Genomic DNA, 26,170 nt, shown 5'->3' with positions numbered 1-26,170 from the left:
GACACTATCTGGACCATGCAAAAGTGCAACATAAAACAGGAGCTTTCCCTTTAAGATTTGAAAGATGAAGACGCGCAGCATGGCCCGTGCTGTACTCCCGCCTGTGAAACATCAAATAAGAAAATAAATAATTGCTGCTCTGTGCTATTCTTTGTTTTAAATTATCCTTTTTTTGTCGGCATGTGCGTGGATATGATCGCGATCGCAGTGCCTTTAACAGGCGGCTTGTCCCTTTAACTAACGTGGCTGTGCGTCAGTTTTCCAGCTGGTCCAAGGAGCATCCTGAGCGCTGAGCAGCATCATCCCGCCCGCCCGCCCCTGATACATCTCCGTCCTCTCCTCTCGCAGCATCCTCAGCATGGAGAGCCTGATGGAGAACCCGATGAGGGCAGTGCTCTATCTCAAAGAGTTGACCACCATCGTCCAGAATCAGCAGACCCTCATCCAGACCCAGAGGCACAGGATCCACGAGCTGGAGCTCAAAGTGGAGGAGCTCCTGGAGGAGAACCAGAGCCTGAAAGATCAGCCAGGGAACGGCGGCCACCACCGTCACCACCACCACCATCAGCACCATCAGCAGCAGCAGCAGCAGGAGCAGCAGCGAGATCTCCAGCACCATCACCAGGATCCGCAGCACAAACACCCCGCCATCAGCAGCAGCCGGGCAGCCATCCCCTGCAACCCAGAGTAAGTCCTCGAGATCGAGCCTCTTCCTTCTGAACTTTATCCGTTTCTATTGCTATAAACGAACGCAGCAAGGTCTAGTTGAGAAGGCGCTGCTCAGATTAGCTCAGCACCAATTTAGCTCTAAAATCATTCATCTTCGTTTGTAATTCATGTTAAAAAAAGCGCATCAACCCCGTGTAATTAAAAGTGCACCAATGACTGGCCACATATAATTAAGTAGAATGGTCACTCGGCAAGAAATATACAAGAGGGTCACATTTTCATACTGGAGTTTTTAAATCTTCTCCATTTCTGAGCTTTAGAATAAAAGTGGAGAAGCCCGACTGAACGTGAAGCCAGATTGACTGACACTGAAATGCCTCCCTCAACCACAGAATCCGCCAATTACAGATCTGTGCAGTGAGGTTAATCGTTTAATAAGCGCGAGGACAGATGCATTGATTTTTATTTACGCGTATTTCCTACTGGTTTGTTGAAAGGGTTGTGTGAAAGGAAAGAGTAGCTCCGATTGAAGTTAACTTTGAAATATACCGAGTTAAATTGATGTGGAAGGAAGCGGGAACAATGAGGAAGAAACAAAAACAAAAAAAATAGCTGGAAAAACTCAGCAGGTCTGACAGCATCTGCGGAGAGGAAGACAGTTAACGTTTCGAGTCCGTCTGACTCTTCATCAGAATGAGGAAGAAACAGTTCTTTTTGGAGTATCGTCCACAAATCTAATGAAAAGTGACTCCTATTGTGCTGAAATGGGGGGAGGAGTTAAAAAAATTTGCAGAAACTTTAAATTGCGTATCAATCCAGATTGTAAATAGGTGCCGAAGATAGGATTCTGCCGGTAAATATTTAAAGGTGAAGAGAATCAGTAGGTATTTTTGCTTGTACGGTGCATACTTTTACCTATCTAATGTGTGCATTATTATTTGATAAAGTCGCAGGGATTGTTATGAATCTTTCGGTTTAAATGCCTTCGTGCATCAATGCATAGATTTTACTGGCTCTGGGCATCTCCCTTGACAAAGTTTATCAGTAAACATAAGGATGCCAGCCTTCTTCCTCTCTTCCTTCTCTTCACAGTATATTTATGGGCATATAGCTACAATCTCATACTGGGGTTGCAAAAGCAAAGTATGCAGAGTTAATATTTCAGCCAAGACATTTCATCAGTTCTGGTGGAAGGTCATCGATCTGAAACGTTAACTCCGTTTCTCTCTCCACAGATGCTGCTTGACCTGCTGAGTATTTGCAGCATTTTCTGTTTTTATACCTAAGGTTATAAAGATGATCTTGCAGATTATGAGGTAATGTGAACCATTTGATAATGTTGCTGTGTTTTAATCACTCCCAATCATCAATTATATAATTTATGAATACATACATGAGCAAAATCTAATTATTTATTTAGCTTTTCACATATTCTGTGAGAATCCAAAAAGTTTAGGTACATTGTAATCCTTTTTCCCCATGGCCATAGACAATCTGTCTTTTCACCAAATTCATTTTCTGTCTTTCTCTCTGGCTTCCTTTTGTATCTGCTTTGCTTCATCCCTCTGTCTTTGTGCCTATAATTTTCCCTATCTGCTTTTTACTGCTTCTTTCCTTTGTCTATCTTAGTCTCTCTGCCTCACCCTGTCTATTTCTCTCGGTATCAATGCATACTCATCTGCTTTTCCCTAATTGTCTCTACTGCTGACTCCCTGTCAATGTACGTGTCTTTATTAGAGCTCTGTCTCTTTGTGTTTCCATCCTTCCTTTGTTACTCTTTCACCTCTGTTGCTTTGCTTGTCTCGCTCTCTATCTATCTATCCGATTATGTCTCCCTGTTGACAAATTGTGAATATGTCTGTCTTTTTCTACCTTAAGTTTTTTCTGTTCATCTCTTTTTAAAAAAATTGTAAAAGAAAAGATCATTTACCCTAGTGACGATGTCACTGACATGGCCTCTAAAGACATTAGTATTGTTCTTGCACTGCATCTAAAATTACAGAATCATAGAATGGTTACAGCTCAGAAGCAGGCATTCGGCCCGTCATGCCCATGCCAACTCTGTAAGAGCAACTTTGCTAGTTCCACTCCCCAACCTTTTCCTCATAGCCCTACAATTTTTTTCTCTTCAGGAGCTTATCCAATACTCTTTGGAAAGCCGCAACTGTATCTACCTCTACCCCATCATGGTTTGGCAGGCTCTCGGTATTGAGATGTTTATCATACTTCTTCTTTGCCCCTGTGCTGTGAAAAAGTTGATGTCAATAAGTGCAAATTAATATCACAGATTTATTGATCAGTGTGACTAATGGAAATTTAGTGAAATAGCACCTTTTTTATTCTATTCTACTTTGTAGCTCCTTAAGTGGAGGGTTAAGTTGAGGTAAATATATTGAGTAGAATTTACTGACAGCTTTTGATCAATTCCAAGTAATTCAGCCAAGGTCTTTACATGATTGTGAAAACTGTCTGTGTGAACTACAAGTTCATAATTGTTATTTGAATATTTATTAATGTCTTGTTGAACTGCATAATGAGAACTATCATATAATTTAAATTATTTGTTATATCAGAGCCGGAGGAGTACCAGCTCTATCATGGAAGTCATTATCTATTAGATGAAAATTTCTGCTGGGCATGATGCTGATTCTTAATTCTATTGCCTAACAACCAGGAATGTCCAAGTTCAGATGCCTGTGAGAGTGGGGCAAGTATATGATGCATCCTGCACTTCCCCCATTCTAAGATACGGTAGACTGTGATGGAAAACCATGTACATTGTGATTATTTATGATGGTAATCCTCAGAAGTTACATCTAGTATGTCATAATATATTTATTGGAAAATAATTTTGTCATCATTTAATTCTTTTAATCTCTGGCAAAAAGGGACAAATTATGTAAAGTGCTGTAATATCCTTTTCCTCAACGCTGCCACAGTTTACTTACCATGCTTAATTCATTCTCAGAAGATACTCTGTTTTGCTGCATTAGGTGAGTGATAGGATCCCACATGGGAGTGAATGCTTTATTTTTAATTATTTTGATTGAATGTTAACCCCATTGAATGAGCTTTGCAGATTGTAAATTAACTGAATACTTATACTGTATGCCCAATGGTTTTATTTTGGACTGTGGTAATCCATGTTACTAGCACATATAATCTTGTGAAGAATAAATAACTATTTTCTGACAGCAAAATACTAAATGCTGTGTAAAATGGAAATGTTGACATTGTTTTTTTTTATTATTCATTGGATGTGGCTGGCTAGGCAATTTATTGCCTATCCCTAACTGACCTTGCTCAGAGGGCATTTAAGAGTCAACCACTTTGCTGTGGGATCTGGAGCCAGACCAGGTAATTCCAGATTTTTATTGAATTCAAATGCCACCATCTGCCATGGCAGGATTTGAACCCAGGCCCCAGAGCATTAACCCTTGGTCTCTGGATTACCAGTCCAGTGACAATACCACTACACCACCAGCTCTCATGCCTCATGTGTCAATCATTGTTGGCTCCTATGCATACCATAAACAGTATAGATCAGGTAAAAGGGAATGCTTTCTTCCCATCTGATATTACAGTTTGTGCCTCAGTGTCAGTTCCTGTAAATGCGCAGTACAACGTTTATAAAAGCTGTGGCATTCTTGACCATTTCTTGTTAAGTTGCACCTTGCACTGCTTTGATAATTTTTGTTTTGAAGTCATACAGAATTTCCAATGACTTGACCAACCCCATTGGCAGAAATTACTTTGTTATATAATATGTTATACAACAACATAAAGCCTTTGTTCCTGACATTTTACAGCTGAATGGGTGTTTAAGATGATGTCGGAGGAAGGATTGGTCTGTTCTTCATGCAGGATTGAACCTATGAGTCAGTGCTCTAGTAGACCGACTAAGCACAATAACTGGGTGACACAGTGGATTAGAAATGATCACCTCTGGAATCTGGGTTTGAATACAACTCAGACTAATGGGATCAAAGTCTTTTTCTTTGCCTGCTGAAAGGAGTTGAGTTAAATAGGCTTGGGTTCTTTCAAAATGATTCGTAGTGAATTCAAATATTGAACCTCTACTGTTTCTGAGCTGAGAATGCTTTGTGTTGATTCTAAATACAAAGTAGAATAACTGTTCTATTTCTAATATTGACTTTGCTCATCTTGGTAAACACACTTTCCTCTAAAGAAAATGGCTAAGCAAAATGATGCATTATAACATGATCCCATAAATTTACTAAGTGTGTGTGTGTGTGTGTGTGTGTGTGTGTGCGCGCTGAACTGCTGTCCCATGACCAATGGTAGTGCAGCAATGGTAATTGGATAATTGGCACGGGTAGTAATGATCTCATGTCTCCCCATGCATCAAATCACAATGCAAAATCCAACTGGAGCTTTGGATCAAAATAATTAGATGTAACTGTAATCTGAATCTAAATGTCAAACTATTATTAGTGAACTAAACATCTTCTAGGATTATTATGGCTGTGTTTTTCAGTCGGGGTAGGGGAGCAAAATATTTAAGTACTTCAGAGTTCTTACATCTTTTATGTCGCAATTCAAGGGTGGGAAGAGAGTGGTAATCTTTTACAGTGTCTGACTTCTACAGGTTTACAGGAGGAACTTACTCTAACCCATTTAAAATAAACACATTTTCCTACCTGTGTTAAAATAACAGAGGACAACATTTTCAATGAAAAGATTAAACATCAGTCAGTTAATACCACCATCTGTAATTTCTAGCCTTCACAACTGACTGTGATGGGATGGGGGGAAGGAGTTGAGTGGGTGTTGTCAGAAGGTTCTATATCCTTCACATGCACTGAAGAAAGGCCTCCATTATCAGCACTCGCAGCCGAAACGAAAGACAGACTTATTTGCCAAAGATTGCCAAGGCTTTAAGTTGTCAGAGTTAACCTGAAGGTTAAAAATGTTCAGTGCATGGATCAGTAAGACAATCATTTCCAGCCCTATATAGGAAGAGTACATCATCATTGTTGCAAAGAATCATGATTAGCTTTAACAATCTTTCATTTCTATCTGTTTCCTTTTATCTTTGCGAGCATTTTTGTTTAGTAAGTGCCGCTTTCAAAGGGCAGGCTGAGAGTGTTACTCAAATCAAAGGTGTGAAGGAGCTGCCTTTTTTGTCTACTGTTTTCCTTTCCTTTCTGGCTAGGCTCCATGGGTACTGGACACTCTCTGATATTTTTCCCAAGCAGCCATTCTTTATGGAGGAGCATAGATCCTATGAGTGATTTGATCACCAGAGGCATCATGAGCATGCCTGATCCTGTTTTCACCTGATATCCACATAGGCGTTTCTTGCATTTTAAATTTGTTCTTTCACACGTCCTTGCCCAGAGAAACTGAGGTCAACTGCCGTTCCCAAACTGAACAGCTGAGATGTTCTAATTCAACAAGGACTGGGAAACATCATCATACATCAAGGACATAACAGTTACTGTCAGCTATCATCAACTGAAACAAGACTCAAAGACAAAAGAAAAATCACACACACGAAACTGTATGGTGAATGCAAGGCAACCCTGTGATTTACAGGCTGGAATCTGATCAGGTGGATTATATATAGAATAATGGATACACAAAAGTAAGTTCCAGTCTAGAAACTAATTGGCTTGGATAAATTATGTATAGAATAATGGATCCCAGGAGTGAACTATAGGTTAGAATCTAATGAAAGCTTTAGATGAATTATATATAGAATAATAATAGATGCCAAGGAGGATATTATTATTTGAATTTTAATAAATATGGATTTTCAAGCAAAAATGTTGGTTGGTTCTGCCCTGGAGTGGGGTTTGTTCAAATGAAAATGCAAGCTTCCCCCACCACCCCCCGCTAAATATTATGCATTGTTAATTTGAACTAAATTAAAATACAGGGCTGCATGAAAATTATACAGAGGCATTATCATGATTAGTGGCAATTGCAGAAATATATAAATCCTGACTTTGGTGGATTCTGAGTTCAGTTAGTGGCAGGATTGCCTTGTGCATTTTTTAGCCCCATGGCTGACTCCTGTTTCCATTAAAAATCCTTGACATTGTGAAGATTCCTACTGGCTCAGTATGTGATCCCTTTTGCTCTGACTAATCTCCATCCAAATGACATAGGGGGAGTAAGAGCAATGTTGAATCATCGGCTGGCAGAGTTATTTTGTAAAACATCCCCAGGAAATTAGATACATACGATGCAAATGCCGTATTTGTGACATGAGTGATATTTGTCACTACACAAATTACATTTTGGGATCATGTTTTGAAAACTACAGTTAGAGAGCTGTGCTAATAACTTTCCAACAATGACAATCTTTCTTTAACCATCAAGATTCTAGCTTTTGTTCTTTCCAATTTTCTCCCCAATTTCTTCCCCTCACCTAATGCCCTTGATTGTCTCACTAAGGCTTGGTTCTATGGTGGCAGTTTCTATCTAATATCTTGCTCAAGTGGCCATTTCTTATGAGTATTGAAAGTGAGTGCCAGTACATTATAGAGCACAGTTAATTCTGATCCTGTTCTTCAGCACATGCGCACTTACAATAAGGGTCTCAGTTATAGTCCAGGAGCAGGAACTCTGGCTAATTTAGCCTTCCCTAATTTGTATCACTCCTTCTGCCACCTTGGCTGAAATCAACTAATTCTATACAGTGCAGGGACTGAACTTGAATGTTTCCAGACTTTTATCGGCAGAGAATCTTTAGTGCCAAACACAACAGATGAACAAGGTCATGTTAGATACTCATAATTTGAACTTGTAGACCTTGTTTCCATCTTTCAAGACACTTTGAGAGATCACACAAATCTTTTAATTGCAGCCAGTTAGCTATTTCTTGCTTGTCTACTGGATTTTCTGGCAACTTGCTCAGTACTTTCATTCATTTGATTTTTGTTTTGATAGATGCAGTGAGTGGATTGCTTAGAGACATGTGATGCAGTTCCACTTGCCAATACAAGAGATGCTGCTAATTATGCCATCTTGCACTTCACAATTTGAACAGTACAAGGCTTGAGCCATATGAGGCTAACAAACAGAAATGAACCCCCTGAAAACTGAAGTTCTTGCTTTTCAAAATACAGAAACTTAGTGAGAATTTACATACTGAACAATTTCTGAAGGAGTGAAAATAAACCAGTAAAGGAGGAATGCTTCCATATAAATGATACTCTCCCAAAATTAGCTGAATATAGAGCTTTATGCACTCAGAACACATCATGCAGAAGCAGAGATTAGTTTGTGAATTCCAAACAAGTGTGCAGATGTAAACTTAACTAAGTACAACATGACTGTTATACCTATATGAGGTAACAATTCAATAAACACAGCTTCTCCATAGTTTGATCTTCTTTAACCTATTAACTCCTCTGCCATGATAAGTGTTCAATTAACCTGCTTTACAGTGTACTTGCATAAGAACTTTTGATGAAAGCATACTGTGCATATATAGAAGCTGATGCTGAAACATTTATGTTGCTGCAGAATATTTATGCAGTGAGTAACTGAACCATACCAGGGATATCCCAGGTCTGCACTATGTTAGGTGATTTTAATAAGGACTTTAAAATTAGCCTAAACATCCTTGAGTTAGGAAGCAGAAAATCAACCATTACCTATTTCTTCACCAGGAGTGGACACTGCTAACTTGTGTTGACAATCTCCATGATATGCAGAATTCTGCTAATTGAAAGTCTATGGTTTGGAATGTTGATTGTTGCTTACTGTGTTAGCTTGGCTAAATTAATGGTACTATTTCCAAATAAGAAGGCTGAGAGTTCAAGCCCTACTCTGACACCTGATCATATATTTATATTTAATTGTAGTGTTGAATGAGTGCTTCATTGTTTCAGACAATTGTTTCAGATTTTATTTTGAGACTCTGTATGCCTATTCCAGTGGACATTAGGCATCCTGTTTGAAGATCCTCAGAAAATCCTTCTGGTGCTTTGGCTAACATTCCTCTTCAGCCACCACACTCAAACATAAATCTTTTAATCAATCCTTTCCTTACACAACATAAGTAATTTCACAGTCTTGAGGGAGGGCCAACATATTACCAAATTGGCTGAGATGATAGTGATAATGTGACAAGAGCAGTCTGAGTAGATCTACCTCAACAAATAGGGAAATACTAATCTTCTACTAGCATCTTCATCTGCCCCTGAAATGGCTGAGATAAGGATCTCACTGCGTGATAAATTGTGAGTCGGATTACCAAGACCTATCATTTCTTGACATAATGTATTGAACCATGTCATTTGCACATCTCTAGTTTTAATATTTTTTTAATTTAATTTTTCCTTTGGGAATGTTATGGTCTTAAAGTTGCAAATATCTCAGATTTCCTCATCTCCAAAACAGAGGCTAGTCACTCAGCTCTCCCAGCCTCTTTTTCATCATTCCCACCCCACTTCCAACCTCACACCAATCTAGTTTCACTTCTTTTTAGACCATACCAGATGCACCTTTTCCATTATACCAGCCTCCTATTTTATTACCCTCTCTCTGAAAGCAACTCCTGACCACTGCACTGCCCTTCCTTAGCCCAGTGTTTAAGAACGTTAGCAACTGATCCCACTCTCTAGGTATCCACCCATTGATTTCTGAACTACTGTAACCTCTCTGCAGCTTTTGACATGGTCAAATACACCATCTACCTTCACTGCCTATCCTCTGTGGTCTACCTCTGTGGCATTGCCCTCTCAGGATTCCAATCATATCTGTCTCAATGAAGCCTGTAATGGTTTCTCCTCCTTTGCCCTGTGCTCACTTCTAGTGTCTCCCAAATTTGTATCTTAGTTCCCTCATATTCCTCATCTATATTTGGCCCCCAATAATATTATTTATAAGCAAGGTTCAACTTTCATATGTTTGATGATACCTAGCCTTAATCCTCCACTATCATCCTAGATTCTGCAACTGTTGTTGTACTGTCAACATCAAGTTGTGAAAGAGCTAGGATTTTTTGCAGCTTAATGTTTGCTAGGTGGAAGTCAATCTGATCAGCCCCCATTAGAACCTGTTGAAATCCTCACTGTGTTTTTACCTCTTCTAGATTTGACCTTTCCAATGCCTTCTCCTGAATCTCCATGTTCCACCTTATCTAATCTCCAATTTATACAAATCTCTGTTCAATGCATCCTACCTCACATAAAATCCCGCTGACCAATCACCCTCATCCTTACTGACCTCCATTGATTACCTTTCCCTCAAAATCTTTGTTTTTGTCTTCATATCTGTCCTTGCCTTGCCCCTTCCTACCTTTGCATTCTTCCTCAGTCCACATTCTCTGTCTTCCAACTGCAGTCTACATCATATTCCTCCCTCCTTCTGCTCTGCTCTACCATCAGTGTCAGAGCCTTCAGCAATCACCTCCCCCCTTCTTTGGCTCAAGTTGGACTGTCAAATATAAGGCACCTTTGATATCTAAAGGCACTTTAGTAGATGCAAGTTACTATGTAATTGTTAAAGTTATACAGGTAGTACTTAGTGGGTTTTACTTGGATTTTGTTTTGCCACCCAGTGCCAAACATGAGAATAGTTAAATAATACTTTAGTTATAATTTAGCACTCCATTGAAATTCTTTGATAACCTTCCCTATATTAGTTTTAGAAGAGAATCTCATGCTTGCAAGTGTGATATTCTTGATTCACGGTTAGGAAGTCAGTTTGCCTTACAACCTTATTGACAAAGATTAAATAATTCATGCTGAAATATGTGTACTTTGATGCTCTGGAGTTGTGTCTATTTGGAATGCATTTCACTTAGGACTCTTAGCCACTGTTGGAGAGAGGGAACTTGTATTCCATTTGTCTGTTCTGAATTTGAATTTAGTCCCCATAAGAGGATATTGTTCCACACCCATTGCTTCAACCAGTCTAGTTTTCATTTGCAGTAAAGCAATTTTAGTCAATCACCATCTATTTAAATCTATTTTTATTTATACTGCAGGCTACTGGAATGGGGATCAGGTTAGGATTGACATCTTCTTCCAACTTCAAAGCCAAATGGGAGCAACAGATTCTGGCTTGTGATCAGGGTGCTGAAATTGATCTTTGGTGGTAATGTAACATGGGCTATAAGAAATCGACATCTCAGTATTTTACACCCTACTTGATGTCCGTTTCCATTGATGTTGAGGCTACTGATGCTTTTTGCTCTACTTTCACTGCTCCATGTACCCCAGTGTTCTCTTTGCTGTCGATGAAAACTTATGGAAAATGTTTTTAACTAATACCTTTATCACAAAATACATAATTAAATTTAAACAATGGGCTTCTGTAAAAATATACTGGACTTTTAGAATTCTTGCTACTTGTTGAAAATTTATGAATTATGCACAAAAAATTGACTGAGCGTCTCAAAACTGGTTGGGCGAGAACTATGCTGGAAGTAGTCAGATCGTGAAATCCTCTCATAAAGAACTCTGGTGCAATGAGACCTTTAAGAAAAGACTTGCTTTTCACAACCTCGGGATGTTCCAAAGCGCCTTACAGCCAATGAAGTACTTTTGCAGTGTAGTCACTGTTATGATGTTAGAAATATAACGGCTAATTTACAAACAGCAAACTCCCATAAGCAGCAATGTGATAACAACCAGATCATTTTTTAAAAATGACGCTGATTGAAGGATAAATATTGGCCAGGATGGCAGGGATAACTTCCCTGCTCTTTTTCAAAATAGTGCCACCGGATTTTTATGTCCATCTGAGAGGGTAATGCAAAGTTTCCTGCAATAATGTGACGAAGATTCGATGGTACAGTGGATTAGTACACTGTCCTTCAAAGGAATGGTTTCAAATCCAGCTATAATTGAGGAGATTGCTGTATTATTACTGTAATTTGGTCCAGTTCAAATCCAATTTGTAACATAATGATCTACAAATCAATATTAGCACAGTTTGGAGCTGATGATGCAACATATTGGGCAAAATACTGTTTTCTAAATGTACAAATAAATAAACTAATACACGAAGCACAACAGGTAACATTTCAACTTCAGTGCATTTCAACTTCAAAGCACTTGCCCGCAGATTCCTGTTTAGCAACAAACATGATCTAAGGAAAAGCAATGAATAGGGTGACCTGAAATAAAAACTGCTATTGACTCAGCAGGACTGGAAGACTGTCACACAGGGGGAAGCATTTTAATGTACTATGATTCACCCAGTCATTCTGCAATTATAATCTTAGAGTCTCCAATTCCAAAGTAGATGCACATGTATACACCTCAGTGCAGACAGCTGTCCTATAATTCATGTAGATAAGGATCTCCTGTAACTACAATAATTAAGTAATAACTGTCTGCAATGAAGTGTGTGATATGGATGTTAGAAATATTACAATTACAGGATTATTGGATGATTCATAACATCAAATTCACTGGCTATATAGTAATCTGGCTGAGCACATTGCATGCCTGTTGTAGATCCCACCTGATTTTTATTCCATTGGCTTCAGGCAAGGTTCTATAAGGACAGATGACCCACTCAGTTGGATTATTCCTCAGGTGCAAAATACCACAGAGTGGAAGTTTTTACCTCATGGCAAGTTGAGGAGTTCTTGACAGTAAAACTCTCCCTGCTTTGCTCAATTTTCAGTATTCAGATGTAGCCCATGTTAGATACAGAGTAAGGCTTTTTTTACATACAGGTATTCCTAGGCCAGGAAAGCAGAGTTAGATAGAGCAAAGCTTTATTTAAATTTCCCCATCACAGATTTGGGGATAGCAAGCCTTTGATACAGAGTAAATGTTCCTCTATATTCTCCATCAATCATTCTTGATCAGGCGCCGCATGTGCTAGAATAGATACATGATAATGGAGTCTTCTGCCTTTGAGCACTTGATGGGATGTTGAGTGAGCATAATAATCCTAAACTGACATAAAGGCCATATGCCTGAGGTTGGCATGTGCTTTTCCCCCACCCCTATATATTCCCTAAACACTGAGTATTGATGACAAGAAGTTGTCTACACTGAAATCATTTGGGCTGTATTTACACCACAGAGAGAATTTGTAATCCTGTGTTGCCAGTGGGAGCCGCATTTGCGGAGAGTGTTAATCGGAGCAACAGTGTTGTTGCTCTCTCTCTCTAACCCAAGCTCCTTTGAATGCAACGCTCCTGCTTAAACATCACTGTGGAGCAATTTCTGCTTCACGGCATCACTAAAATAGAGTTAAAACTAGATTCAGGGCTGGGTGGATGCACTACAATGCCTGTCAGAAATCCTAAATCCTAGAGCAGCTGTAGATGTTCAATCTTATTGTTCCATGGACAAACATACAGAAGATATTTCATTTTGTTGCATTATAGTACATTGCATTATGTTTCCATGAAGGGTAATATATCAATTCTCAGTATACATCCTGACTATTTGATATGCAGTGGTGTGCTGATTGCAATCTGCTTTGACTGATTATGTTGATTACCTTCTTTCCATGTGCCTTGGTAATTCCCACCCTAGATTGTATGACTAATTGCATTAGAATAAATGTTTTTTGGATGTTTTTCATGCTACATATGAGGTATGTCATTACTGCCTAATGAAACGCTTTGCAAATTTTTGCATCTTACTTTACCAGAATCAGCAACAAACACTTGTAAGGTCCATCAAACCTTAGATACAGATGGAAGCTCCTTCAAAACTAATCAGCACTTCTCAGGACAGGCATTGCACTCATTAAGCTCTTCATTTTGTTTCTAACAATGTCCCTGTTCATTCACTTCACCCTCAAACTATTCCAATGTGTCATTTTGCTTAAGATGATCAACTTATGTCAATTATGAAAAATGAAACAAAATATGATGGTTTGGGAAAAATCTGCTCACATAATGGCACCACTGGGAACCAAATTGGAAAGCTCATTTGGAGAAGGCACAGAGATGAAGACATTCACCCCAGTTGCATTGGAGTGCTCCTCAGGGGTTGCAAATTATTATTTGGAGTGAATAGAACACAGATACGGACATCCCTCACCTGACAAGTACAAAATAATCCTACTTTTGGGGTAGAAGTCAAGCATTCCATAATGGAGTGATTGGTAATTAGGGCTAAATGCAATCTCTGCTGGGTTTCTGCCCATCTTTGCTTCACATGCCACTTTCAAAAGAAGCAGCTTGCACATTTTTCTCCACTACCCCTGTCTGCCTCAATATCAATTTTGGGGACATATCTAGAATAGCCCTTACCAGACCCAACAACAACTTACATTGATATAGCACCTTTACTGTAGAAAAATGTTACAAGCTGATCAAAGGCGAGTGATCAAAAGCCAATGATTGCCGACTCAAAGATGGAAATATTAGGAGAGGCGATCAAAGGCTTCGTTAAAAAGGTAAGTTTTAGGGATGGTCTTAAAAGAAACCACTAAAAAGGAGAGGTAGGGCATTCATCCCCTTCAGCTTTTAAATTAGCTCATGGATGATCTGTACCTCAGCTCCATTTACACACTTTTGTTCAATATCCCTTTGATACCCTTGGCCAACAAAAATTTAACAATGTCAGCCTTGAAAATTTTAATTGATCCACAGACCTTTGGGCATGTGCTCCTGATTTTCAGCACGTGAACGGGCAGAGGACTTTAGTGTGGAGCTGAGGTGACTGAAGGCAAAACCACCAGTTGTGGGGTGAATGGACAAGGAGCCAGAGTCAGAGGAATGAAGAATTCAGGGTGGAGGGATTGTAGGGGTAAAGGAGGTTACAGAGAAAGGGAGGTGCAAGACCATTAAACATGAAGGTGAGAAATCTAAATGTGAGGATTTGGGAGCTAGAAACCAATGTAGGTAGGACAGTGAGGACAGGTAGGATTGATAAGCAGGACTTTCCTGTGGTTATGATAAGGGCAGTAAAGCTTTGGATGGATTGACTTTGGAGGTGGAGGATGCGGAGCCACCCAAGCAGAGTACTCAGAGTCTGGATGTGACAAAAGCACAGATGAGAGTTTTAACAGCAAATGTGCAGAGGTGGATGGTGTTAAAGACTTTGAAATAGGTGAACTAAGCTGCCTCCAGAAAACACACCAAACCCTTGGTACAATCAGCTGCATGTTTGTCTGGAGGAATCAGACTTATGTGGTCTACAACTGCATGTGGGTCACATACGACAGGAGTTGGCCATTTAGCCCTACAAGTCTGTTCCGGCATTCACTGAGATCATGGCTGATGTGCAATCTAACTCTATATACCTGCCTTTACCCAATATACCTTAACACATTTAGCCAACAAAAAGCTATCAATCACAATTGTAATAATAATTGATTTAACATCAATTGCCATTTGTGGAAGAGTGGGCTACAATGCCATTTACAAACATGCTGACAGGTGAGAGAGAATTTTTTGACTTAATTCTGACATTGCAATGAATTAGGCCATGTCAGCAAGTAGGTGCTGCAAGGAGTTACTCTGACATCCAGCCAGTTTGTGGAGTGGGCACCAGTGTAGCAGCATTGGTCCCATTCCTGATAGTCCCGTCCCCAGTACTTAGAACAACATCATGTTGGGGACATAATACTGGGCAGTAGGTCTGCTCTGTAGTGGTGCAGTAGAATCTGTGATGCCATTGTACTGTTGAAGTTTCTGTACTAATGATAGCTCTGTGGTCACTTTTACTGATAGCAGCATTTAAAATAAATTTTTAATACATTTTTTTCAACTTAATTCAAATTCTCCAACTACCATGTGGAATTTGAACTCACATTCTCTGGATTATAAATCCAGTAACATAGCCTCTACACTATTGTACCCCTAGGTGGTGTATTGTGTAAGGAAAGTTAATTACCTGCTATAGATAATGTCCTTGTTTTGGTTAACTTTTTACAATTCAGTCCTGTATTTCATGGTGATCTAAGAAAAGGTTATATTGAACATAAAAGCTAAATTTGAAAGAACTTTCCTGGAGTCTTGGTGATGTCAATTAATGAGAAATGAAAGTGAGCTCATCTGCAATCATGAATGTAATTCTGGCAGAGTGGTTTATATGTAATATGTTATCAGGTGGAATTTAATCTTCAACTGGATGTCATTTAACAGAACTACTCAACCAAAATTGTTTCCCGTATGGAATCTAGTCCTCTGCATTGGGAAGAAGATGTCTAGTGATTTCAAAATGAATGAGATGAAATGGGTAAAAAGAATTCCCTCTATAGAGATCAAGTAGTGTGATAGCTGATTGTGGATGAGATAGTGAGTTATAATTTCAATTTGGATTTAAACTATCGCATCCCTTGTCACAGAAAATTCAATGGGAAACCAGCTGAACTAATTGCATCAGCCCACTAGGTATGACATGCATGGAAATGAGGATGATACACATGCACAGAATGGGGAATATAGTGCTATGAAAGTATAGCACGAATCAGTTTAAGAACAGCTTGTGATTCGATTCATATTATGTTATTAACTTAAATACACTTCCAAAGTCTACCTTCTAGCATTCATTGCTTACTTGTTATTTAATCTACCATTAAAACAGGCTTACAATATGAGAAGCTTTCACCTAACAAGAATGTTCTTCCATCACTGTGTAAAGATCTTAACAGTCTTCTATTTTTTGGATAAAATGCACAAAGGACTATAGATGTAAGTATATCAAGCTATTTAATTATGAAGTATTCTCAAAATAAGCATTTTTACTTGGTATTTAACAAAAAAGGAGATTTTGTTTTCTTGCTAATGTCTGTCACACACTGAGAAAGTGAAATAAATGTAGAATTCCACAGAACTCCTTTCTTTCTTGCTAATTTCATCAAGTCAAGCATTGCCATGGTCTAGTGGCAAAGGGCTGGTGACAATTTCTTCAGAGTCATCAATGGATGTTCTCTTGCTTCAATTGCTTTGAAGCTTGTTATTTACTGTGTAGATGAAATGCTATATTGCCTACCATTAAACTTAGTCATCATTCTTCAAATTAAAGTTGAACTCTATACACTGTAGAGTAAGGAAGATGTGCAACTGAGAAAATCAGAAGTTTACTAGTCTCTTACAGTTTTTTCCATCCTGAGTCCTCTAGATTTCCCATCTCTATGCAAATAGATTGCTGTCTACTTAGTAATTTCAATCAGAAGAAGTAGTTGCACTTCAAGACTTCTGAAAGGGACCTTACATTCTTTTGTTTGAAGACTTGTCAGATCATGTATCTTCTAATATGAATAAAAACAATTAAGGATGATTTTGTTGGATTTGGTGCCTAAATTTTAAAAGATCTTTTCTTGGGATGTGGAGATCACTGCCAAGTCCCCCATATCTTACTCACCCCTAATTTCTCTGAACTCGATCCCTAATTTCTCTGAACTCGATAACTGAGTGGTTTGCATGGGCACTATGCATAGGAAAAAATGGTGCTAATCCTTTGTTCCCATTTGATTTTGAACCTGAATTTCCTTTATAACCTTTCAGGTTTTGTACCTGCCAGTGTCCGAAGAGGGTGTATTATGACACAGTAGTTGGCAAAGACTGAGTTGTTTAAATCCCAGAGGGAAACTTGAACAGCTGTCATAACCTATATTTTCAATTGGTACGTTTGAGATGCAGCTCTGAATTCAGGAATAAGACCACCGAGCCTCATGACGTTTTTTTAATATAAAACTAAATTAAACATTTATTAATTTAACAACAAATTAAACACATACACCTGTTTACAAATTATTACCATAATAACTTTTAAACAAATCCCCAAATTAATCACCTCCAGGTAAATCTCCACCATGTCAATAGTAACCCATAAACTTTAAACAGAAACTAGGCAAAGCACATTTGACCTTACAAATTCAAAATGAGGTTCCTTGCAATTTGGTTCCTTTGCAGACACAGTTGTAGGCTTACAGGCTGGTTAGATCTTAAATGCCTCTGACTTAAACACACAAACTCCTTTTCGTTTATACCTAGCTTTTCCTTTGAATCTAAATTTTCCATGGTATCCTAGACTTTTAACATTCCATCTTCTAACAATAACATTTTCATCCCATTAATTTTATTAGTAATATAAACACATTGCTTGGCGCCTCCCAGCCAGGTGCAAGATTTTACCCATTCTTTTGAATGCTTTATTCAACAAATGCAAATATACACTTAACCTTTTTAACTTCCTGACTGTTTATCTAATTAACATCTAAGAACTACTATACATCAAAGCACCCAGACTAGCTGGCTTTAATCCAATTAAACCACACACAGACACACATAGACACAGACCCTACTATAATTCCAATTTAAAAATAATTTCCAATAACATTATACACATTAGTATTTTTTCATGACAGGGTGCACCAATACCAAATGCCTACAAATGAGGATCACAAATCCATGCATTCAGATTTCCTGTTTTAGCATTGAGTATAGTTCAGGGCAAACTGCTGTAAAATAAAATAGTACTTTAGTTTCTATCTGTCTTAAAGGGTAGGTTGTTATGCATCCAGGACATCACTGCAGGAGTTCCTCAGGGTAGTGTCCTCGGCCCAACTATCTTCAGCTACTTCATCAATGACCTTCCTTCCATCATAAGGTCAGAAGTGGAGAGGTTAGCTGATGATTACATAATGTTCAGCACCTTTCATGACTCCTCAGACACTGAAGCAGTCCATGCCCAAATGCGGCAAGACCTGGACAATATCCAGGCTTGGGCTGACAAGTGGCAAGTAACATTTGCATCACACAAGTGCCAGGCAATGACCATCTCCAACAAGAAAGAATCTAACCATCACCCCTTGGCATTTAATGGCATTACCATCACTGAATCCCCCACTATCAACATCCTGGGGATTACCATTGACCAGAAACTGAACTGGACTAACCATATAAGTACTGTGGCTACAAGGGCAGGTCAGAGGCTAGGAATTCTGTGACATGTAACTCACCTCCTGACTCCCCAAAGTCTGTCCATCATCTACAAGGCACAAGTCAGGAGTGTGATGGAATACTCCCCATTTGCCTGGATGAGTGCAGCTCCCACAACACTCAAGAAGCTTGACACCATCCAGGACAAAGCAGTCCACTTGATTGGCACCACATCCATAAACATTCACTCCCTCCACCACCAACACAGAGTATCAGCAGTGTACCATCTACAAGATGCACTGCAGAAATGCACCAAGGCTCCTTCAACAGCTCCCAAACCCATGATCCCTACCATCTAGAAGGACAGGGGCAGCAGATAAATGGGAACACCGCCACCTGGAAGTTCACCTCCAAGTCACTCACCATCCTGACTTGGAAATTTATCGCCGCTCTTTCACTGCCGCTGGGTCAAAATCCTGGAACTCCCTAACAGTACTCTGGGTGTACCTATACCACATAGGCTGCAGCAGTTCAAGAAGGCAGCTCACCACCACCTTTTCCAGGGCAAATAGGGATGAGGAATAAATGTGGCCCAGCCAGCGAAGCCTACATCCTGTGAATGAATAATAAAAAATGCTCAAGAAAAGTCTTTGTTTTTGGTCTTTTGAATAAAAAAATGGTTTTCAGCGTGATTATAGAATGCTGCAACTCTTTTAAACTCACTTATAGATGCCATGCTTGGTATAAAGATTTCCCTAAGCCCCCTTTTTATGTGATGGCTTACTTGGAGGCAGAAAAAGAGCAATAATAATATGCTGCCTTGACAATTGAAGATATTTGCCTGGTTTCTTCATAGCCAGCAGCCATTTTTTCACTAACAAAGAGAACAAATTGTGCTTCCACTTTTCCAAATATGGTTGAATTTTAATTCCCTTCAGGAGGAAATAAGAATGGAGAGGAAGCGCTACCTTCTCCCAGTTTGTCTCTTTATTAACATGGTGCTTCTCTCTTACCTTTTTTTCCATGTCAGTGCAGATGGGCCTACCTCTCCTAGTTTTCCTTTGAGGTGAGCTCCCATCTACAGGAGAATGGGATAGCACATGGCTCTGGGAATGGAGTGCCCCTCAATTTCTGATAACCTTTCACCCCCTTGTTAATCAAGAATCTATCTAGCTAGCCAATCTTCTTTCCATGCCAATATGTTACCCCCTACACCATGACCTTTTATTTTTTGCAATAGCGTTTGATGTGCACTTTATCAAATGCCTTCTGGAAATCTAAGTACAGTATATCCACCGGTTCCCCTTTATCCACAGCACATGTGACTCCTTCAAAGAACTCCAATAAATTGGTTAAACATGATTTCCCTTTCACAAAATCATGTTGACTCTGCCTGATTGCCTTAAATTTTTCTAAGTGCCTTGCTATAACACATTTAATAATAGCCTCTAACATTTTCCCTATGACAGATGTTAGGCTAACTGGCCTATAGGTTCCTGCTTTCTGTCTGCCTCCTTTTTGAATAAAGGAGTTACATTTGCTATTTTCCAATCTAATGGAACCCTCCCCGAATCTAGGGAATTTTGGAAAATTAAAATCAGTGCATCAACTATCTCACTAACCACTTTTTTCAAGACCTTAACAAAACAGAATTACTTGGAAAAACTCAGCAGGTCTGGCAGCATCGACGGAGAAGAAAAGAGTTGACGTATCATGAGGACTCGAAACGTCAACTCTTTTCTTCTCCGCCGATGCTGCCAGACCTGCTGAGCTTTTCCAGGTAATTCTGTTTTGTTTTGGATTTCCAGCATCCGCAGTTTTTTGTTTTTATCTTTCAAGACCTTAGTGGATCTGGGGATTTGTCTGCCCGCAGCCCCAACAATTTGCTCATACCACCTCCCTTGTGATTGTAATTTTCCCAAGCTCCTCCTTCCCTTCCATTTCCTGATTTACAGCTATGTCCAGGATGTTACTGGTGTCCTGCATAGTGAAGCCAATACCTGTTTAATTCATCCGCCATCTCCCTACATTCCATTATCAATTCCCCAGACGCACTCTCTATAGGAGCAATGCTCACTTAGTTAACTTTTTTCTTATTTAAACGTTATCCTTTCTGATGAGTGAACTATTTCTGGCATGGCATCCATGTGTGACTGTGTAATGGAACCAGCTTTCAGTTCCTCTGCTATCTGCTGGTGGGACCATTTTGCTCCATAAGGTGTACAACCTTCACCTTCTGCCTGTTTGCATGCAGCATGATGCAACTCTTCTGTGCTTTCCCTTTCAAACTGTGAATCCCATAGCCTTCCTCCTCGTGTTGCTGCTATCCTCTCCTGCCAGCAGGGCAGGAAACCATTATCAAGAGATGGAATTTTAAAACCAGCAAAGAAAACTTACATGTCAGGGAAGTTGTCAGTCAAAGACCTATTTAAAAGCATTTTTAATAAAAACTACCTGACACACTTAAATCGATCTGGAGCAACCAAAACACTCACAATCAATCATCCCAAAACCTCAGGGGCAGTGAACTGCATAATACTGTGGCAGCTCTTTCTGAAACTCCATGACTCTTTAAGACGCCAGGAGCTTTTATCGCCCAAGGTGCACCCAAGCATCCCATCACATGTGTTCTCCATCAGGAATGTGTCTCCACATGTGTTGAAACCCAACCCTTCTAATAAAGTGGGGGCCATCTGCTGTGAGTGCAGTGCATTTCTGGTGCCTTGTGCACATGCTATTTTACTGAGTTGTGATATCTTCTAAGGTTTAGAGTTTTAATATTTTATCAGAAATTACTATAATATTAGTAACTCTTTAGAAGCCTTGAAAACCTAAGACTTTTTTAAAAAGATTACATTTCTGCCAATCGAGTTGAAAGGTTTCATCATTTACAATGATACTTGAATTGACTATACCACCTTGTTTTTCATTCTTTCATGGGATGTGAGTGTCACTGGCAAGGCCAACATTTATTGCCCATTCCTAATTACCATCAAAAAGGCGATGGTGAGCTGTTTTCTTGAACCATTGTAGTCCGTCTAGTGTAGGCACACCCACAGTACTGTCAGGAAGGGAGTTCCAGGATTTTAACTCAGCGACAGTGATGGAACGACGGTATTGTTCCAAGTCAGGATCATGTGTGGCTTGAAGGAGAATTTTTTAGGTGGTGGTGTTCCCATGCATCTGCTAGCCTTGACCTTCTGGATCATAAAGATCTCAGGTTTGGAAGGTGCTGTTGAAAGAGGCTTGACGAGTTGTTGCAGTGCATCTTGTATATGGTATACATGGCTGCCACTGTGCATCAGTTGTGGAAGGAGCAAATGTTTAAGATGGAGGATGGGGTTCCAATCAAGCAAGATGCTTTGTCCTGGATTGTGTTGAGCTTCTTGAGTGTTGTTGGAGCTGCACTCACTCAGGCGGTGGAGAGTATTCCATCACACTCCTGACATGTGCCCTGTAGATGGTGGACGGGCTTTGGGGAGTCATCAGGTGAATTACTCACTGCATAATTCCCAGCTTCTGTTCTCCTCTTGTAGACACAGTACATATCTGGCTAGTCCAGTTAAGCCTCTGGCTAATGGTAGCCCCAGGATACTTATGGTGGGATTCGGCGATGGTAATGCTGTTAAATGTCAAGGGGAGATGTTTAGATTCTCTCTTGTTGGAGATGGTCATTGCCTAGCACTTGTGTGGCATGAAAGTTACTTATCATTCATCAGCCCAAACCTGTGCATTGTCCAGGTCTTGCTGCATATAGACACAGACTGCTTCAGTATTTGAGCAGTTACTGAACATTGTGCAATCATCAGCTGGCATCCCCACTTCTGACCTTATGATGGTTGGAAGGTGATTGATGAAGCAGCTGAAGATGGTTGGGTCCAGGACACTACCCTGAGGAACTGCTACAGCGATGTCTTGGGACTGAGATGATTGACCTCCAACAACCACAACCATCTTCCTTTGTGCTAGGTATGACTCCAAGCAGTGGAGAATTTCCTCCCCCACCCCCGATTTCCATTGACTCCCTGATGCCACACTCAGTCAAATGCTGCCTTGATATCAAGGGCAGTCTCTCACCTCACTTTCTGAGTTCAGCTCTTTTGTCCATGTATAGATTAAGGCTGTAATGAGGGCCTGGAGTCACATAGCCCTGGTGGAACCCACCTGGCTTGGTACAAGCATCTAGAGCAAGGGTGGGGAACTTTTTTCTTATCATGGGCCATTTACACGTAGGTAAAATCAGTTGCAGGATATGCACACATAAAAATCAACTTTTTAGTTTTATTTTAGAGAGAATACAGAAATGTTCAACTTGCCTGCTGTTTTAATGTGATGGCTGAATTTGGTTATTATATTGTTAAATGTTATTATAGTAATTTAACCAAATTATCCAAAGCTAATTCGTAACGATGATGATAAATGCAATTTTGAAGGCGCTCCTGTCATAGGTCTATATTTTTAGAAATATTACTGCAGGCTGGATGAAATTGAGCAATGGGATAGATCCGGCCCATGGGCTGTAGGTTCCCCACCCCTGATCTCGGGACTGAAATTAGTCAACACCAGTAGCACAAAATATGTTAATAGCAAATCGACAACTTGTTTTACACTGTACACAATTTTTCTTTCATTGAAGTGAAATATGACTATGTGCTAAAGTCCTTGGGGTGATGTCAAATGCATATGCAAAGAAAGACCCCGTTGGCTTTGGATAGGTATCCTTGCAGTTCAAGGGCAGGTGGAAGTCTGAACAACATAACAGTTTAAGGTAAGGCAAGTTAAAGAAGAATTTATTGTAGTGAATTGTGTTTTTGTAAATGAAACCTTTTCTTTAGTGGTAATCTCGTGTTTGTTCTCCACATCAAACCCAGGTTTTTGGAGTTAGCCAACAGAAATTCACTAGAAATTCACAAACAGTGCCCTCCTTACAGTGCACAAATGTAGTGAGCCAAAAGTTCTTATCAGTGGTGTCTTCCACAAGCATGTACCCATGTTTCTCTCTGTAATATCCCCGACAGTGATCATTGTTTATGTCAACATCATACAAATAATACTGAAAGAACCCAGCAGGGTATGTTTGGCTAGTATTCAGCTTTATGATTTCTGCATGGAAAACAAATTGCTTTGCCCAGCAAATAGAAAATCTTGATGTCTATGATACATTTTTTTTGCTGAAGCACAACATATACACACCTGTAAATGAGCCTCAGTCTCACTAAGTTTATTTTAAATTATTCATTAATGGGATGTGGGCATCGCTGGCTAGGCCAGCTTTTATTGCCCACCCCTAATTGCCCTTGAGAAGGTCGAGGTGAACTGCCTTATTGAACCGCTGCAGTCCATGTGGTGTAAGTACACCCACAGTGCTGTTAGGGAGGGAGTTCCAGGATTTTGACCCAACGACAGTGAAGGAACGGTGATATATTTCCAAGTCAGGATGGTGAGTGACTTGATGGGGAACTTCCAGGTGTTGGTGTTCCCATGTGTCTGCTGCCCTTGCCCTTCTAGGTGGTAGTGGTCATGGGTTTGGAAGGTGCTGCCAAAGCAGGCTTAGTGAGTTTCTGCAGTTCATCTTGTAGATGGTACACACTGCAGCCACTATGCATCATTGGTGGTGGAGGGAGTGAATGTTTGTGGATGGGGTGCCAATAAAGCGGGCTGCTTTGTCCTGGGTGGTGTCAAGCTTCTTGAGTGTTGTTGGAGCTGCACTCATCCAGGAAAGTGGAGAGTATTCCATTACACTCCTGACCTGTGCCTTGTAGATATTGGACAGGCTTTGGGGATTCTCTCTTGTTGGAGATGCCTGGCACTTGTGGGGTACAAATGTCACTTGCCACTTGTCAGCTCAAGCCTGGATATTGTCCAGGTCTTGCTGCATTTGGGCATGGACTGTTTCAGTATCTGAGGAGTCATGGATGATGCTGAACATTATGCAATCATCAGCAAACATCCCCCTTTCTGACCTTATGATGGAAGGAAGATCATTGATGAAGCAGCTGAAGATGGCTGGGCCTAGGACACCACCCACACAATGCAAAAGGGCAGGCTCAATATAATTACATTTTTAGTTTACATATTTTAGATGGCGTAATGAGGGCCAGAAGGAGACAACTTTAAAGAGGGCAGATACCACTGGGCCATTGACAGGCATTTATAACGCGCTTTTCACAACCACCAGACGTCTCAAGGAGCTTTACAGGCAATGAAGTACTCTTGAAATGTAATCACTGTTGTAATGTATGATACAGAGCAGCCAATATATACACAGCAAACACCTACAAACAGCAATGTGATAATGACCAGATAATCCGTTTTTATGATATTGAGGGATAAATATTGGTCAGGACACCAGGGATAATTCCCCTGCCCTTCTTTGGAATGGTGCCCTGGCATCTTTTACATCCATCCAGCAGACATAGCCCTCCTTATTTCTGTGTTGTTTAGAATGTGGACTCTGGCACGAGTTAGGCCAAGGTTATTCAACCTGCTAGGTGAATACTTGCTTTAGATAATATATAAAAGTTGTTCATGGTGACAAATAAGTCAGAGTTTCCGTAAGGTCAGTTTTTTTTTAAAGTCACCTTTAGCTATTGGTTGTTTCAGTAAAGAACAGATAGAACTGTGCTCCTAGGAATATGAGCATTTAAAATATAGGGCAGTATTTTAATCGAGGAGACAGGGGTCTAGCCTGCCAACTGGAGAGCTGGCGAGATCACCATGTCACCTCTTTTCAGGAAGGCCACTATATTAAATGCCAATCAAGCACTTAACTGGGCAGTGGCAGGTCTTCCCCAGGATCAAGGACCCCAAGGGCAGAAGTCCTGCCCACCGAGGGCTGCTGGCCAATCAGAGGCCGGTAGTTCTTCATTGCACTAATTACCCACTTAAAGGCATCAATTGGCCACGGGGTGGGAAGGCCATTCACAAGCCTTCTGGCTACGAATTTAATCAGGACAGAGTGGGAAGGTGGTTGGGTCCCTACCTGCCACCCTACCACCCGATTAAATGCCCCTCACTGCCAAACTCACCATGGAGGGACAGCATCAAATTCCGCCCATAAAGTCTCTGTTAGGTAGAATTATATGGATGCAAGGCTTGGGTTTTCTACTGATTTCTGATCCTTAGTTCACTGAGGGGAAACTGCCAGTATGTTGGGAAGCAATTGTTAGCAGTGGGAAGCACCTGTGGGACAGGTGGATCTGAGATTCTAATATGTTAATTAAATGCAGTTATAATTCAGCATTCTGCATTTAACTCTGTGTGCACGTATTTCCTGGGCTTCCTGGAACTCACCAGGCTAAACAAAATGGGAGGACAGGGGGCATTGACATGGCTGAAAAATTGACCGGCTGGAAAGGCTTTAAATACTGAGGTATGAGAGCTGCTTTCTCGCCTAATTGAGGTGCTTTTGCTCACAGGATTTGTTCTGAGAGTGTGCTTTCACTGCTTTGAATCAATTTCCAAGACGTTGGAGATAATTTCTGCTACCATGAAGTTTTTTTGCCTTTGATCTGCACTTCCTAGCTGTCAGCTTTCATTGCAGCATGAGAGCCAATCATGTAGCTTTATCTTGTAGCTGTGTTGAGGAACAAGAGAAGTAGCAGTGGCAAAACCAACAGCAGTAGGAGCAGCAACTGCCTTCTCATCAGTCAGCTGCTGCTCCAGAGGGAAAAGGGAATGAGTACAGATCTCCAGATTACCGGAGGCGATATC

The 26,170-nt window shown here is 40.2% G+C and overlaps 1 protein-coding gene across 1 annotated transcript in view; it reads left to right on the top strand.

Annotated features, from left to right (window-relative positions):
• The first annotated feature begins 322 nt into the window (after window positions 1–322).
• Window positions 323–26,170, top strand: part of LOC144696640 (IQ motif and SEC7 domain-containing protein 3-like) — a 127,113-nt gene continuing 101,265 nt past the window's right edge. Inside the window, exon 1 of the mRNA XM_078568181.1 lies at window positions 323–687. Within this exon, the coding sequence (XP_078424307.1) occupies window positions 359–687 (329 nt within the window). The 5' untranslated portion in view covers window positions 323–358. The remainder of the gene's footprint in view (window positions 688–26,170) is intronic.

Source organism: Cetorhinus maximus, chromosome 22 (genome assembly GCF_964194155.1).
Source record: "Cetorhinus maximus chromosome 22, sCetMax3.hap1.1, whole genome shotgun sequence".
Classification (NCBI taxonomy): Eukaryota; Metazoa; Chordata; class Chondrichthyes; order Lamniformes; family Cetorhinidae; genus Cetorhinus; species Cetorhinus maximus.
This window is presented reverse-complemented; position numbering and strand designations above follow the sequence as displayed.